Below are 17,154 nucleotides of genomic sequence, written 5' to 3' on the forward strand. Positions count from 1 at the left end.
TCCCAATAGGGGAAACAAAAATTCTAATTATTAAACTAAAAGAGTGCAAATAACTACTATTTTTACTAATGATGCAGATAAGGGACAACTGCTTGCACCATTCAAGACCAAAGGTGGCCACGCATTGCTAGATAGTCTCAAGGCAGACCACAAAGGAGAGAGAATGCATGTGTGGGTCAAACAGACACTGCTATCCAAAATCTCTGCTTAGAGGTGCAGAAAAACCTACAGTGGAGCACCCTAGGAACACTACTCGAACTACTAGATTCCAGGTTAAGATTCATTGTGTTAAGAAACTAATAAATCATCTAAGTGTTCCCTTTTCATGATAAATATTCATAATCACACCTTGTATAAGGGTTAAAAAGTTGTGATTATTTAGACTGGAGCATAATCTACAACTAAACCCAAGGAAAAAGACCCTGGGAAATTTAAGAGTGAAGTTAAGGTTCTTTTCTATGATACCACCGAATGACAATTACACACACACCACTAATACTTTATATATAATTGTTGTTTCACCTAAGCTAATTAGAAAATATAAGGAGTACTCTTGTCAGCTAACAGATAACTTAATACTACAGCTCAACAAGCATTATTGGCATTGGGATGTTGTGTAATTTGTGATTTAGAGTCTGAACATCTCTATTGGTTTACTAGATTAAATTAAGACTCACATTTATTGCATATCACTCCTTTAAAATATCAGAATAAAACATTTCTAAAGACAGTAGAGCTTTAATTTCATCTGTGGGATTTAATAAATTACATGCAGGGGGGAAAAAAGAAAAGAGATAAACCAATGTCTGCAAGAGAAAAAAAAATCCATCATTAAGTTCTGGCATTCCTGAGGTTTAGGATGTCGATGGAATCCATGATGGTACCAGACCCTCATAACTCAGAGTATCTCATTAGGTTTTTAATTATAACATTTAGATTCAAGACTTTCATGATGGTGCTGAAGCAGTTCACTCTTAAGCTAAGATCCCATCCTACTACAGTTTCTAAGACCAATTTCTTTACATGATGTAACCCAAGCTTCTAGTTGATTTGCTTAATGAAATTTTCACATTTATTAGCACAGTTCAAAAATAAAACAATTCTAATCAAAAAAGCAGGCTAGTCTCTTGTAGATTAAAGGGGGAAATATTAAGATGGAGTAAGTTAAATTAATACATTAGCAACTTTGATTTCATCTTGTGGTATGAAGCAGTGTCTTAGGATAAAAATGGAACATGCAGTAAGGCATTCAAGTAGGGAGAGGGGACAATACATTTCAGAATTCAGGGCATGGATCAACAGGGTTGAATGCATATATGAGAAGCTTGGTTATGGGTGCAGGCAACTCTTTCTTTGGGCGTCACCCTATTCACAAAACACACCCCTGCTGTCAGGCAGAGTAAGAATCCATTTTTAATTTTAGTAAGGAGTCAGAGCCCAAAGGAGTAAGTGGTTTGGGACAGCAGGAAGGAGAAAAAGGAGTGAGCTACTGCATATTGCTTTGCACAGGGCCCCATGAAAAGTAGGGCATGCCAGACTTTGAACATCATCATATTGAAAGAAAAATTAGATAAAACTGGAAAAGTACCAAAAAAAAAACAAAAATCACAAACCCTGAGGGGGATATAAGTCAATGACCCTTGGGGAAACTGAATTGTTTTATTAAGGAATAATGTATCTTCCAAGCACTCTATGGCAGTTCTGTGAGTAACTAGCATAGCCAACTGGGGATATTCAATTTATTTCATAATTGTGTGGATCATCTGATTGCTACTATCTGCAAATATTTTTAAAATTAAGTAAATATTTTAAACAAATACCTTGCGTACAAAAGCAAAACGTACACCTCTTGAGCAAGGCATAGCAGTAGAGCAGGGAAAGGGATGAAGTGATACTCATTGTAGTGACCAGTGACCTCAAAATAGTCTTAAATTCCAGAATTTAGGGGTGAAGTTCTGGTCTCAAAGTCAAATAGCAATATTCTCATAATCTTCAATGGGGCCAGGATTTCACCACAGGAGTGGATTCAGACAGGTTCAGTTATCAAGGAGGAGTTAGACAGACAGTGGATGTTTTGATGTGTTGGCAGAGTTCACTTGTGGTACAACTTATTTCCATATGAGAGTGACTTTGATAACTAAGCAGAGACCTAGACTGAATTACAAAGATTTTTTTTAAATGGGCCAATCCTGTGAGGCAGTGACTTGAATGGGAGTCAAAGGCACTCAGCCCCTCACGAAAACAGGCCCTGTATCTCTGTGGAAAAATAGATAATACTGGGCTGCTTCCCATTCTTAATGCTGTTTATTTGTATATAAGCCCCTTCAATCACATACATGAAAAATGTGCAGAAAATCACCAGTCACAAATGTTATAAAACAAAGTTTATTCTGCAATGTTTTATATTGAATTGCATCTCTTTGGTAAAAATAAACTTTATAAACATTTTAATTAACAGAGGTTAGAATACAAAAAACTAAACTTCTGTAAATTGTCTTTAAAATCAGTAAAGGACTGAACCGAGGGGGGGGGGGAATGGGTTCGGATTGGTCGTCTACTGGCAGAGTTATTCTAAATAAACCCAAGACATTTCTTATGCTACATTAGAAAACAAGCTAAAGGAAGTATTTTAAAACAACTCCAGTTGCTTTGATCAGAAAGCACTCTTACAATTTCACTTTTAAATAAATAATAGTTTCAATGAATTGGCAATTATAAAATGTCTTATATCACTATATGATGGCAACATAATACTTTAAATTATGCACTTAGTTTGAAGAAATGTACATTTATAAAACAGTCTTGATAATGGCACTGGCAGTTAGATGCGAAGAATGTGCTTTAAGATAATGGCAGGTGCAACATTTAAAATACTCTACTTTTTCTTTCGATAAATATTTTGACTACACCATTATTAACATGTATGAATGCTTTGCTTTAACCAAAGCTTTCACTTTTTAGCCTAACAAAGAAGTTGAATAACTTGCAACTGCCATTTTTAAAAGTTGGATTTTAAAACATTTGCTGTGATTTTCACAGAAGCAATAATTTAGTACTGGAATTTGAAAGACTGATTCAGCTTTGTACAGTATTCACATCAGTATTTAATAGGATAGCCTCCCTGATAAACAGGTCTCATATACTTCTTCATTTTAATTAAAAATTGCAAGTGACATTAACACTTTCCCTACCCTTTTAACAGCTGCTAAAATATAGTTAAACTGACCATTTGGTATGAACTCTTTATATAATGTCACTGAAAAAGCAGTTAAAACACCCTTCAATTTATACTGTATACACCATAGTCTAACTCAGACCCCGAGGTGTGTAAGTGAAAGGATATGAAACTATCCGAGGAGAATATAAAAGAAGGGTAATCCACAACTGAACAGTTAGGATGACATTCACATCCTCTGCAGCGGGAGATGTTGAGATCTGAGAAGCAAGAGATTGCAGGAGGACACCACAGCCCTTCTGTCTGCTGGAACACAGCACTGAGATTAATACAGGGACATGTGGGAATGTGGTCAATGGGTGAGTAAAGTAAAGATCCATCTGCCTTTGCACTTGGTGGGGAGTGCAGCACAGATTGTAGCAATGGGTGCAAAGCAGTTGTACAAGTGTCCTGTGCCCTACTACTGCTTGCTCAGAAGGGAGGATTCCAATCCCCCATATCTCCCAGTTCGTTCATTTAGGTTTTATGTGAAAGGTGCAAATTGCACCCTTAACTTTTTGTTAATTACAGAATGATTTTATTGCTCTGTCTTTGCATATGGAGACTAAAATACATTATAAACCTATCTCCCAATTCTGACACCCTCACTCATGCTGAGTAGCACAACTGATTCTAGTGTAAAAGTGGTACAGTCAGGCCCCTAATTAGTATGGAATCTTTATTTTGAAAACATTGATTCTGTTGGGAAATGAAGGATAAGATTTGAACAGGTTAACGGTCTTACCAAGGCAAACAGCAAGAAAATGAGTATGAATACAATTTCCAATATTTGAATATTTAGGGTTAACAGAAAGGCTGTGATTGACTTTATCAGGAGCTTAATACGACACTTATTCCATAGTGCTGAATTTTAAAAAATTGAGATATACAAAACTTAAATGAATTTCAAGGGGATATTAATGATGCTTCTCCATAGCTGAATCATTATTTTTATATTGATATAATAATCATTACTTTTACATTGCTATACTGAACATGTGTTGTATCAAACTCTATTAAAAAGTATATTGGCAAACACTAGTGAAAGAAATGTCAAGCATCAACACGTACATCTCAGTGTTAAGAAATCCCATGTTTGTAATTAATCATTTGTTTGTTTTTCAATTGTGAGATAATTAATTTCACCCATTATCTGTTCAATAACAGGTACGGTCAGCTAATTCATTGCTCCAGACATCTAAAAGAGATGCAAATGAGATGCAAAATGGAGCACATTTGTATACCATTTTTTCTTCAGTAAAGGTGGACTAGGGCTGTGTGCACACAGTCACAGTGCCAGAGAGACAGATTTCTTTTTTTTTCTTTTTACTTTTATGCTTAAAACTAAAAGTGGAGCCCTCTCAAAGCCACTGGATTTAAATACCAAAGAAACGCTATGTAGATGCTTGAATATCTTGGGGCCTGATCCAAAGCCCATTAAGTCAATTGGAGTACCTCCATTATCTTCAACAAGCACTGGAACAGAACCTTAGAACAGAAGGCCTTCAGCAGCATGGCTGTATGAATACTTAAATTGGAAAGGATAATTATACGGGCAGGATACACGGAGAAACTGACAAATAAGAAAACACCAAACTCTAACAACCTTGGATCCAAGTGGCCAGAAAAACATCATCCCATTAGTAACAGTTTAGCTTCATTTCTTTTTGTTGAATCCAGCATTGTTCTGGACAACCAAACACTGGACACGGTTTCATATATGGGTATACAGTATTTGATTCTAATTCTAAGCCATCTTGACCAACACTTATTGAAAGCAGTAGCTTAACGTATGAGCTAAACAGATTCATGGCACATCACACTGCCTCTCAAACACAGGTAAAATGACCTCTGTTAAGTTTTATACCATGCTGAAACATACTTAAGGCATTCTTATACTTACTTATTATTACTGTTAAACTTATTCTAACATGTCTGTGTACCCATTTCTTTTGCACAAAATACTAAAAGATTGCCACCATCTACATTAAGATTAAAGCAGTCAAGACTGAGCTTTTTAAACAAATCCATTACACTCGATTACTATAACATTCTTGTCCACAACATGTTTGGGTTCTAAAGATTATTATTGCAAAGGTGATGAATTTTAAGGAGCTTCACCCCCAAATATGAAGAGACCACCATGAGGCACAGTGTATGCCCTAAGAATGCCATGCTGTTGGACATACACTGTAGTTCAAAGGAGGCTAAAATGGTACATACAGCATGAAGCAGAAGCACAGTAATCAGTAGACTTAGACCAAAGTTACGGTAGCAGATATTAAAATGCACAAAGTGTATTTAGAATTTAATGTAATTAACTCAGTTTTCCTAATCTTAAAGGAAACTATTATATTATGTTTTTCTTAAACATATCCCAAAGTTCTTTCCAGCAGTCATTTACAATTTAGCTAACTAGAATCTCCACTTCATTTGTGGATTGAGACAGCATGAACTTTATGTTTTTTAACAAGTATTTTTTACACATGAAAAACAAAACAAAAACAGCAAAAACCTTTAGCTAACAGCTACTGTGTATTCAATAGTTGGGGGAAATGGTAAGTGGCACATGTGCAGTGGCAGCTTCCCACTGTTTGATATACCAGTGAAAGTTATTTGTGTCTTGGAGAGGGAGATGGGGAAATTGTGTCCCCTCACATAGGGTGAAATTCACTCCTATGTGGAGTAGGCCTGCACAGAGATAAATTTCACCCATAACATGCAACTGAACCTATGCATCCCTCTGTAAATGGTCAAATATTCAATCACTGGTCATCAAAAAGTATACAGTTAGATTTGCACTTGTCATGCATCTCTCCTAATTTGAAACGGTTAAATAAAACATTTTCTAAGCAATGATTTAAAAATAAAGGGCCAAACTATAATTAGCATCAAAAAATAAAAAAGTCCTCTTATGGCTTTGATCTTCCTTGTGAAGGATAAAAGTAGAAGAGTATTGCCACACTTAAAAAAAATATATGTATATATTCACACTAACAAGCATTACTATTTTTTCCTCTGCTTTTGACTTTGGGTCTTTGCAGTACTTATTAGGGAACCCAAGCATGTGCTGATTCCAGCCAGGTGGAGCAGAGACCCAGCTGCCTCTTTCAGCTCCTCGTCAATTTCTTGACATAACTCCTTGAGAGCTTTCTTGCTAGGCTTACTTTTGTCAGAGGTATCTACACAAGGTTGTGATGCATAGCCACTGTCTCCAAGAGGGTCGTCTTCATAGTCAATGTCCGTATCCACTTCACTATGAAATCCTTCACTGCCATCGCTTTCTGCATGGCTGGTCTTTGAGATAAATTCATACACTTCATCAACAGAGGACAAGGAAGACATGCTGGACCTAGATGCACAACATTGTGAAGCCATGCTGCTAGCACTGTAATTGTGATCCTCCTTTGGATCAATATTAGTGGCTGCAGAATTATTTTCTTGCAGATTTATGGAACTGTGATGATTAAATGCACTGCCATAACTCCTCTTCTTGGGCACCTCGAGAGGTTGGGCCTTCTCACCTATTGAAAGCAAAGATGTATAAGTAAGCAAAATAGCTCAAACTAAAATCTACCATCCCAGTCTGTCCGACTGATGTGCAAAGGTTAGATTTCTAAACTGAGTATTTAGTTTACATAGTTTACATTTAACGAACACTGAATACTAGAAGATCTTGATATTCAGCAAATCCTGAATATGAATAGTAGTGGTAGAGAAGCGGGCTAGAAGTATAGTGTCTCCAACTATGGAGTGGCAGAAGGCAACCAGACTAATGTAAGAAAGCAGAAATGGGGTCCCTGTAAAACTGGGGAATGTTGGCAGAAGGGGCTGAATCTGCAGGATGGCCACCCTACTGCCTCCCTACCATTTATAAGCTAGCCGCAGAGTTTCTCAACAACTGGTCCATGGACCAGCGTCAGTCCCCGAGATCTCCCTGACACGGTATAGGAAGGCAGCAAGCCGCTCACTGCTATTGAAAAGGTTGAGAAACACTGAGCTAGAGCATACCTCACTTCTGAAATTTTCAGCTATAATTTTTTTAGCTTTCAGTGAAGGAAAAAACAATGCGTAAAACTGTTTATGCTTACAGTCTAAAATCCCTTGTTCTATGGAAGTATTTAACAGCATCATTGCAGTAGCAGCATCAATATCAGATTCTGTAAAGGAGAGGTAGCAAAAAGTTAGGTTTCATTCTGGGTTGGAGTGGAGAACAAGAAATCCTGTTAAAAAGTAACAACAGCAACAATAATGTGCACTTATAGTTGGACACCCAAGAAACTGGAATCATGTGTCAAAGAATCCCAAATAGGCATGACTGCTGTATGCTTAAAAATTAGCTCATGAGCATGAGTGAATGTGACTCGATTAGAACTACCATTGCAGAACAGATCACAGTGTATTTTAGTGGTGAAACAAATATTATAATGTACATTTCTAATGTACATTACCGGAGCTGAAGTCAAGGAAGAGTAGCCTCACATCAGGCATTTTTCTGTACGTATGATCAGGCTGCAATGTTATATTTATCTATGAATAATTGCTATTCATAACAATACAAAGAAAAAGATTAGCCATCTGCCACAACAGAGATCTGCCTTAAGCAGCCTTGGAACGTATTCTACAAACTACATGTTTGTAGAATTGCATTAGTTAAATGCAGCACTGAGATTCAACATGGATGAGTAGCATCTTTATATTAGTTCAACACAAAGAGCTTTCCTTGCAATATCCATCACGTTACCCACAAGTCAAATGGAACACCCAAGCAGAGATACCAAAGGAAAAAAATTATAGAATTCTTCAATCTACGGAGCATGAAGGTATACAGAATAAATGGGCAACTGAAGACCTAAAAATAATTAGATAAACAGCATTGCTTTAACTCAAAATTACACATGTAGCTGTAGAAATTCTGTCCTATGGACAGCAGAGTGAAATCATCAGTTTCTTGAAGAGCCCAACCACAACACTGGACAGTACTGTAAAACAACTAAACTTACTAACTGGAATCAGAATTAGCTGGGTTAGTAATTAGCTCTCTGCTCACAATGAAAGAGCTATTGTTATCATAGAATCCTAGAATATCAGGGTTGGAAGGTTTCAGAGTAGCAGCCGTTTTAGTCTGTATCCACAAAAAGAAAAGGAGTACTTGTGGCACCTTAGAGACTAACAAATTTATTTGAGCATTTATTAGTCTCTAGGGTTGGAAGGGACCTCAGGAGGTCATCGAGTCCAACCCCCTGCTCAAAGCAGGACCAATCCCCAACTAAATCATCCCAGCCAGGGCTTTGTCAAGCCTGACCTTAAAAACCTCTAAGGAAGGAGATTCCACCACCTCCCTAGGTAACCCATTCCAGTGCTTTACCACCCTCCTAGTGAAAAAGTTTTTCCTAATATCCAACCTAAACCTCCCTCACTGCAACTTGAGACCATTACTCTTTGTTCTGTCATCTGGTACCACTGAGAACAATCTAGATCCATCCTCTTTGGAACCCCCTTTCAGGTAGTTGAAAGCAGCTGTCAAATCCCCCCTCATTCTTCTCTTCTGCAGACTAAACAATCCCAGTTCCCTCAGCCTCTCCTCATAAGTCATGTGCTCCAGTCCCCTAATCATTTTTGTTGCCCTCCACTGGACTCTTTCCAATTTTTCCACATCCTTCTTGTAATGTGGGGCCCAAAACTGGACACAGTACTCCAGATGAGGCCTCATCAATGCCGAACAGAGGGGAATGATCACGTCTCTCAGTCTGCTGGCAATGCTCCTACTTATACATCCCAAAATGCCGTTAGCCTTCTTGGCAACAAGGGCACACTGCTGACTCATATCCAGCTTCTCGTCCACTGTAACCCCTAGGTCCTTTTCTGCAGAACTGCTGCCTACCTGCTGGGTCCCTAGTCTGTAGCAGTGCACAGGATTCTTCCGTCCTAAGTGCAGGACTCTGCTCTTGTCCTTGTTGAACCTCATCAGATTTCTTTTGGACCAATCCTCTAATTTGTCTAGGTCCTTCTGTATCCTATCCCTACCCTCCAGCATATCTACCACTCCTCCCAGTTTAGTGTCATCTGCAAACTTGCTGACGGTGCAATCCATGCCATCCTCCAGATCATTAATGAAGATACTGAACAAAACCAGCCTCAGGACCGACCCTTGGGGCACTCCGCTTGATACCGGCTGCCAACTAGACATGGAGCCATTGATCACTACCGTTGAGCCCAATGATCTAGCCAGCTTTCTATCCACCTTATAGTCCACCTTGTGTTCTCATTAGAGCTACTGAGCACACCTTTTCCTGATGGTGATCCACCTACTCAGAACTACTCCATCTAAAAATCAAAATCAAACTAAATTATGTCTATTTCCTCATCTTGCTCTTTATTTACACCACACTTTTCCAAAAATATGCCTTCCAAATATTTAGTGGAAAAGGTTTCTTTATGTCTGTCCTATTCTACACTATTTCAGGGCATCTTAAATGTATTTTAAGCAGAGGAAAGCAATAAATGGGCCTTTTACAGACATTCCCTCCCTGATCTTTTTTCAGCAGCATAACAGAATCAGAAACACATTTCTCTTGTATGGCGCACGAGTCAGACAAAAGGAGAGCACCTGTTTATGGTACGAGGGTTTCAAAGTGTATGAGGGTTTATGAGCACCTGTTTATAGTATGAGGTTTACAAGGTGTTTCGAAGGTGGGAACCCCCTAGGAAGTACCCTGGGTGTCTCACAGAGGGAGAACACATAGTGGGAGTAAGCATGTATGGGGAGTGGTGGACTGTGAAATGTATTGGGAGCAATGCCTGGGAAAGGAACCTTTATGGGGGAGAAGAGAAGAGAAGCTGGCTACTCAGAGTTTTCCCCTGTTAACCATCTGTTGAAGTTTGAACTGGTGGTACACAGCAGCTCATATGGCTCTTTGTTTTTCCTGATGGCAATACTATTACTAATTATTATTATTAAATGAACAGCTATCATCCTTAGACATGGGAGTTATATATTTACATTTCAAGAGGAAAATAAACTATCACATTGGGTCAAATTTCTCCATGACCAGTGATGAATTCAGCTTAATTTTTAGGAAGAACATAGTCATGTTTGGGATCACGTATAACAATTTGGATAATTACTAAGATGTCTATGCATTTACAAAGCTTTTCTTAGAATTCACTTCACAGAAGGCCCTGAAAGCCAGCCTGATACTATTTCAGGAAGGGGGGATTAAGCTTCTGTTTTCAGTGCTAACTATAGAACATATACATTTTTCACTTAAAATACATTTCCCATTTAAAATGGGAGAATGCTAAAACAAAATCCTGTACAGTCTGCCTACTGCTCATGAGATTTTTATTTTTTATTTTTATTTTTTCCTTTCCAAAACGATGTTGGCAGCAACACAACCACTGAATTTACAGATCTTATGTAACCAACAGACAAAAAAAGTTGTAACTATTATTTTGCTCCATTATCTTGATCAGGAAGTGAAATGTTCAGAATTATCACTTGCTGCCAGACATTTTCTTTTAGCATATGATGTTGGTATATAAAAACCACTTTGTTAAATTACAAGGAGCTATAAACATTAGTTCAAGACAGAACTACCTGCGAGCATGGTTTCTGCATCTCAGTACCCCAATGCAGAACTCATGAGTTGCAGTTCTTTCTTTCACCTTGCAAGCAGCTCTTCAGGTCACCACTAACGTATTTTGGCTTGCTCTGTCTTGCTGCAATATACTTTCCCAAATTTATGCTTCCCCAGCACCATGGCTAAAGAACACACTAAAAGAAGTCTTCAGTCTCAACAACAGCTGCCTCCTAAGACCCAGGGAACACTAATGGCTTGCCTCTAACAGAGAGGATTTTCTGAACTGTTGTACGATATGTAGAAATTCAATTAGAACTGATACAAATTCTTGATACCCTTGGTGCATCAAATTGGAATGACTAAAATCAGAGGTGATGCATTGGGGGGAGAAAGCGGGGTCACATGCCCCCCGCCCCCAGATTTCTCTCAGTGTTTATTTATTTTTGTGTGAGAGTGGGTCAAAATACGTCATCCCCCCATCAACAGTTTTCATCGTCTCTTACTAGCAATCCCAAACCTGTATTGGGCACATCAGAACAGTCATTTAAAAAAGAGTGAGATACAGAATTCTATTCTACAGCAAGCCCTTGGGATACTTAGAGCAAACATGTCTATCCTTTATTCCCTAGAGCAGTGGTTCCCAAACTTGTTCCGTCGCTTGTGCAGGGAAAGCCCCTGGCGGCCAGGCCGGTTTGTTCACCTGCCGCGTCTGCAGGTTCGGCCGATCGCGGCTCCCAGTGTCCGCGGTTTGCTGCTCCAGGCCAATGGTAGCTGCTGGAAGTGGTGGCCAGTACGTCCCTCGGCCCGTGCCGCTTCCTGCTGCTCCCATTGGCCTGGAGCAGTGAACCGCAGCCACTGGGAGCCACGATCGGCTGAACCTGCAGATCAGTAGGTAAACAGCTCGGCCCGGCAAGGGCTTTCCCTGCACAAGCGGCGGAACAAGTCTGGGAACCACTGTGCTAGAGAAAGTGTGCAGAAAAGGCTCAAGAGCTGTTCAGCAGACAGGCAAGGAAACATCCTTGTCCAGCATCATGAGACAACCAAAAACCTGGTTTGGATGAATGGAATTTAATGCTGCCTGCTGAACAAGCAGCTAGCTGATCTATCCTCAAAAGTCCGGACTAACTTTTCTGGTGGTCTGTGGCTGAAAATTAAAACTAACCTCCCATTTCATTTGCCTAAAGCCCCACACAGAACTGAAAAAATGGATTATTTAATCTGCCCCAGTCTGCTACATCACTAAATTCCTGCTTAGATTCTATTAAGTCAGTTGTGCCTCATACTGGAATTTGAGACGAGCACTTAAGGTTATTCCTATATAGCTAAAAAAAAATTAAGAACCAACATATTTTCTTGGCAGCCAGCCAGTTCAAGATCCAGGATAAGTCACTTAACACCCCTCCCCCATCCAAAACTGCAATCAGCACAGATCCTCTACAGACACATTTCCTTCTTGCTCAGGACACTAAACCTCTGGTGGAATATGCCTTATTATTGATCAGTCAAGCCCTGAATTCAGCCATATACAACAGGCTCTCTCTGTACAAATCCTAGTTCAGGTACTAGGATTCCTACAGAGAGAGCCTGTTGTATATGGTGGTTTTAGTATATTTCTGGAACCACTGTACAGAATATGATGTTTTGAAATCAGAGGCCGCTTTCCCTATCTAGAGAGAAATGAAGTGCCAACATTATACTTGGCCTTAGATGGAGATAAACTAAGGTGAAAGATGTACCATTTACATGTAACAATAACACTACCTTTGAATGTGAAAGCTGGATTACCCTAATGGCTAATTTTTTAGAACAGGAAGTCTTCAGGTTAGGGCGACTGCAAGATCCCAAACCCTTGTTATACTGCACTCATCAAAACCTAGATGGACAGATTAGATAGAACCTGCTGGGATGAGGAAATGGCTACCAGAAAGGCATAATATGCACTTATAGTTAACTAACTTTTCTTTTTTGTCCATGTGGTAAAGAATCCAAAACCTACATGACTGTTATATGACCAAAAATTAACACATTATGTAGTGAGGATGAGAGTGTGACTTTATTAGCGCTACCATTGCAGAACAAATCACAATGTGTTTTAGTGATGATAAAATACTTCACTTCAGCATCAGAGAGAGTCTTCTATAAATGACAGGGCTATTGAAGTGCACTGCATACTTGGCATACATACTGTGTCAGGTGGACACATATTAAGATGTATTAGAGTCAAGACAGTGCGGTTCAGATCAATAACTGAGTATATCCAACAGGAAGGTTCGGACTCTGTAGGGACTTGAACAGAGAATTTTCAGATCCAAATACACACAACTTAAAATGAATTTCCATTAATTTCCAGTAGCAGTACAGCTTACATCTTTTCAGACTTCGAGCCACTAGTGACTGAAGTTCTCATAACAGCCATAAAGCAAAGCTTTTGACACGGTCTCCCACAGTATTCTTGTCAGCAAGTTAAAGAAGTATGGGCTGGATGAATGCACTATAAGGTGGGTAGAAAGTTGGCTAGATTGTCGGGCTCAACGGGTAGTGATCAATGGCTCCATGTCTAGTTGGCAGCCGGTGTCAAGTGGAGTGCCCCAGGGGTCGGTCCTGGGGCCAGTTTTGTTCAATATCTTCATAAATGATCTGGAGGATGGTGTGGATTGCACCCTCAGCAAATTTGCGGATGATACTAAACTAGGAGGAGTGGTAGATACGCTGGAGGGCAGGGATAGGATACAGAGGGACCTAGACAAATTGGAGGATTGGGCCAAAAGAAATCTGATGAGGTTCAGTAAGGATAAGTGCAGGGTCCTGCACTTAGGACGGAAGAACCCAATGCACCGCTACAGACTAGGGACCGAATGGCTAGGCAGCAGTTCTGCGGAAAAGGACCTAGGGGTGACAGTGGACGAGAAGCTGGATATGAGTCAGCAGTGTGCCCTTGTTACCAAGAAGGCCAATGGCATTTTGGGATGTATAAGTAGGGGCATAGCGAGCAGATCGAGGGACGTGATCGTTCCCCTCTATTGGACATTGGTGAGGCCTCATCTGGAGTACTGTGTCCAGTTTTGGGCCCCACACTACAAGAAGGATGTGGATAAATTGGAGAGAGTCCAGCGAAGGGCAACAAAAATGATTAGGGGTCTGGAACACATGACCTATGAGGAGAGGCTGAGGGAACTGGGATTGTTTAGTCTGCAGAAGAGAAGAATGAGGGGGGATTTGATAGCTACTTTCAACTACCTGAGAGGTGGTTCCAGAGAGGATGGTTCTAGACTATTCTCAGTGGTAGAAGAGGACAGGACAAGGAGTAATGGTCTCAAGTTGCAGTGGGGGAGGTTTAGGTTGGATATTAGGAAAAACTTTTTCACTTGGAGGGTGGTGAAACACTGGAATGTGTTACCTAGGGAGGTGGCAGAATCTCCTTCCTTAGAGGTTTTTAAGGTCAGGCTTGACAAAGCCCTGGCTGGGATGATTTAATTGGGGATTGGTCCTGCTTTGAGCAGGGGGTTGGACTAGATGACCTCCTGAGGTCCCTTCCAACCCTGATATTCTATGATTCTATGAAATCACACAGAAGGAGACTACATTTAGAAGTGTCTTTTAGGTGCTATCTGCGCTACAAAAATAACTATGCTTAAACAGGGTTGTGAGGCAAAAAAAATTCTATGTCCTCATGGGAAAGGGAAAAAAATTGTATTACACTGTTGAGCCCTAACAGCAGCTAAACGTATTGTTAATCCTTAACAGTATGCTCATTCAGGCCCTTCCAATCTCTCTCCATTACCTTTTTTGGGGGTGATTTAAAGGTGTATCTATATCAGTGGTGGGTGAAATTCTGTGGCCTGCGTTGTGCAGGAGGTCAGACTAGATGATCTTAATGGTCCCTTCTGACCTAAATATCTATGAATCTATGAATCAGGGGTCGGCAACCTTTCAGAAGTAGTGTGCCAAGTCTTCATTTATTCACTGTAATTTAAGGTTTCGCGTGCCAGTATTACATTTTAACCTTCTTAAAAAGTCTCTCTCTCTAAGTCTATATTATATAACTAAGCTATTGTTGTATGAAAAGTAAATAAGGTTTTTTAAATGCTTAAGAAGCTTCATTTAAAATTAAATTAAAATGCAGATCTTATCAGTTTAGTGTGATCCTTGCCCTTGCTTTTCCTTGCTGAGTTTTCCAATGTCCCCTCGCTGGCAGTGGGCTGAGCAGGGCCAGCGGCCGGGACCCTGGCTGGCAAGGGGCCAGCGGCTGGAACCCCAGACCGGAAGCGAGCTGAGCGGGGCCGGTGGCTGGTATACCAGGCTGGCAGCGGGTTGAGTGGGGCCAGTGGCCGGAACCCCAGCTGGCAGGGGTACGGCAGACAGAACCCCAGCCCGGCAGCAGAGTGCCACTGAAAATCAGTTCGCGTGCCAATCTGGCACACGTGCCCTAGGTTGCTGACCCCTGATCTATATTATAAGAGCTACTGATTGCAAGGAAGGTTATGTGCTCTAATATTTATTTAATTACTAATTCAGTTGGGAAAACAGAGCTATAATCTGGATATGGGAGAGCGTTACATACTAAGATGTCAACAGCCGTATCTAGAGCCAATAAATACATTAAAACCTATTTGATCTGGTGACAGGTTCTATGGTACCAATGGAAACAAAAAACAAGACAGTGGAGTAAACTTTTTCTTGAATAAAAGGGATGGTAGCCTCCTATGCCCTTGAGGCTGGCTTGAAAATGTAGTAAGTGTCACACAGGTTCACCATGGTTAACACCCACTTGTCAATGAAGACTGATGCACAATCCTCCCTTTAAAAAAAAGAGGGGCAAAACCCCCAGATATTGCACAGTAAAGACAGACACAAAAGTCAGCTTCTTGTTAGAATTTGCTTCATCTGAAGGCAAATGAAATTTCCCTTGAAAATAAAATAAAGGAGAAGGGAAGGGACCTTTGAAAGAAGGACAGCCCGTGTTAAGGAGTGGTGCAGAGGAAATGGCGTGTCTCGGATACATAGGGAGGGGAATCTTTATAATCTGTCATGTCATTAACAGAGCCCTGTACTCTTCAGACTGCAAGGGGGACCATCACATGCTTTTATTACAAATCATCCTCTGCCCTTACTGGCTGTTGGAGCACAGAAGGCCATGAAGGAGGATTGGCTCCTCGAAGAGTGGAACCCCTTCTCAGCACCAGGATGGCAAAAGATAGATATGCTATATTTCCTCCTTTGCATAACTGTGAGACTCACATCTGGATCCCATAGTATTTTATGGATCTCATGAGTAGACCATAGGAAACTGTAATCCTGCACCTCTGCCTTGTGGGATAGATCCATGATTTATCCAAATGCAGTTTCTCTCCTCTGAAAGGTAAAAGCCAACATTTTTTGACATTGCAGAGAGATGTGCTGGCCCATGGTGCAGCTATAGGGCTCTTCTGGCTACCACATTAATCATCATGACTTTAGGCATAAATCTTCAGATACTTCTGTACCTTACAACATAAATAACCAGACTCAGGGCTATACCAGAGAAGAGTTTTTCTCCCACTGTCATAGAGAATAGAAAACAAGGAGAACAGACAAGCAGAATTTAATACACAAAGCTTTGCAGGACATAGCCATAAGAGTAGCCATAAAGCAGGATATCCTGCACAGAGCATTTAGGAGGTGGGATGGCAGCGTTAACCGGGCTACTCTAGATTTATTTACACCATGACATCTTTGTGTCATAAAGGCGCAGCATATGCCCATATCACTATAACAGTGCACACATTGGTGTAATTACACCAAAGTACAAAATGTAAACTTTTTTTAAAAAATAGCTCTTGTGATGGATTTACTAAAAGAACAAAATCAGTTTAAACCAAAGACACACTAGTACAACTAAGGAGCACTCAATTAACTGACTTTTCTGAAAGAGTCTTTGTACACTTTGAAAAACGTCCATCTGCACATTTCAGTCTAGAATTTATTCTTAATATGAATAGCATTGTGGGAGGGCAAAACATACAGAAAATTAATGCCATAATTACCTTTGAAAGACCGGCCATGATTCTGCTTAAGTACTGAGGTTAAGTAATGAGGACAGGATGACCTACTGAAAAGAAAAATTTTTTTACTAAAGCCATAAATAGTACTAAATTTAATATACTGTGAATAGATGAAGTGAAGAAATTTCTATACCACAAAAAGTTAAAAGAAAAAAGTCATTAAAATAGGAGAGGTAAGCCAAGGAAGCCCCACAATTTCTACTACTTTTGGTAGCTAGATGGTAAGCAAGCCAGTCTGATTACTGTATTATATAGATTTATAATCAGGACTCAAAAAAGCCCACTCGCTTTGGGGTGATTAGGAAACTTTGCTTGG

General features: G+C 40.0%; 1 protein-coding gene and 1 long non-coding RNA gene across 13 annotated transcripts in view; one reads left to right on the plus strand and one right to left on the minus strand.

The window, feature by feature from the left end:
• LOC119565855 overlaps positions 1 to 17,154 on the plus strand; it is a 35,328-nt gene that overhangs the window by 13,152 nt on the left and 5,022 nt on the right. The window lies entirely within an intron of this gene.
• The window catches only part of FOXN2 (forkhead box N2), a 209,212-nt gene continuing 194,427 nt past the window's right edge, over positions 2,370 to 17,154 (minus strand). For 6 of the 12 annotated variants that reach the window (XM_037895932.2, XM_043543853.1, XM_007064895.4 and 3 more), the window contains 3 exons: positions 16,821 to 16,885; positions 7,306 to 7,374; positions 2,370 to 6,738 (listed from right to left, as the gene is read on the minus strand). In XM_037895932.2, the coding sequence (XP_037751860.1) occupies positions 6,221 to 6,738; positions 7,306 to 7,374; positions 16,821 to 16,885 (652 nt within the window). In that variant the 3' untranslated portion in view covers positions 2,370 to 6,220. Of the gene's footprint in view, positions 6,739 to 7,305; positions 7,375 to 16,820; positions 16,886 to 17,154 lie in introns of those variants that run through there. The other 6 variants (XM_043543855.1, XM_027827242.3, XM_043543856.1 and 3 more) reach the window with 3 other exon arrangements.

The sequence above is a fragment of the Chelonia mydas genome, chromosome 3 (genome assembly GCF_015237465.2).
Source record: "Chelonia mydas isolate rCheMyd1 chromosome 3, rCheMyd1.pri.v2, whole genome shotgun sequence".
Lineage (NCBI taxonomy): Eukaryota > Metazoa > Chordata > Testudines > Cheloniidae > Chelonia > Chelonia mydas.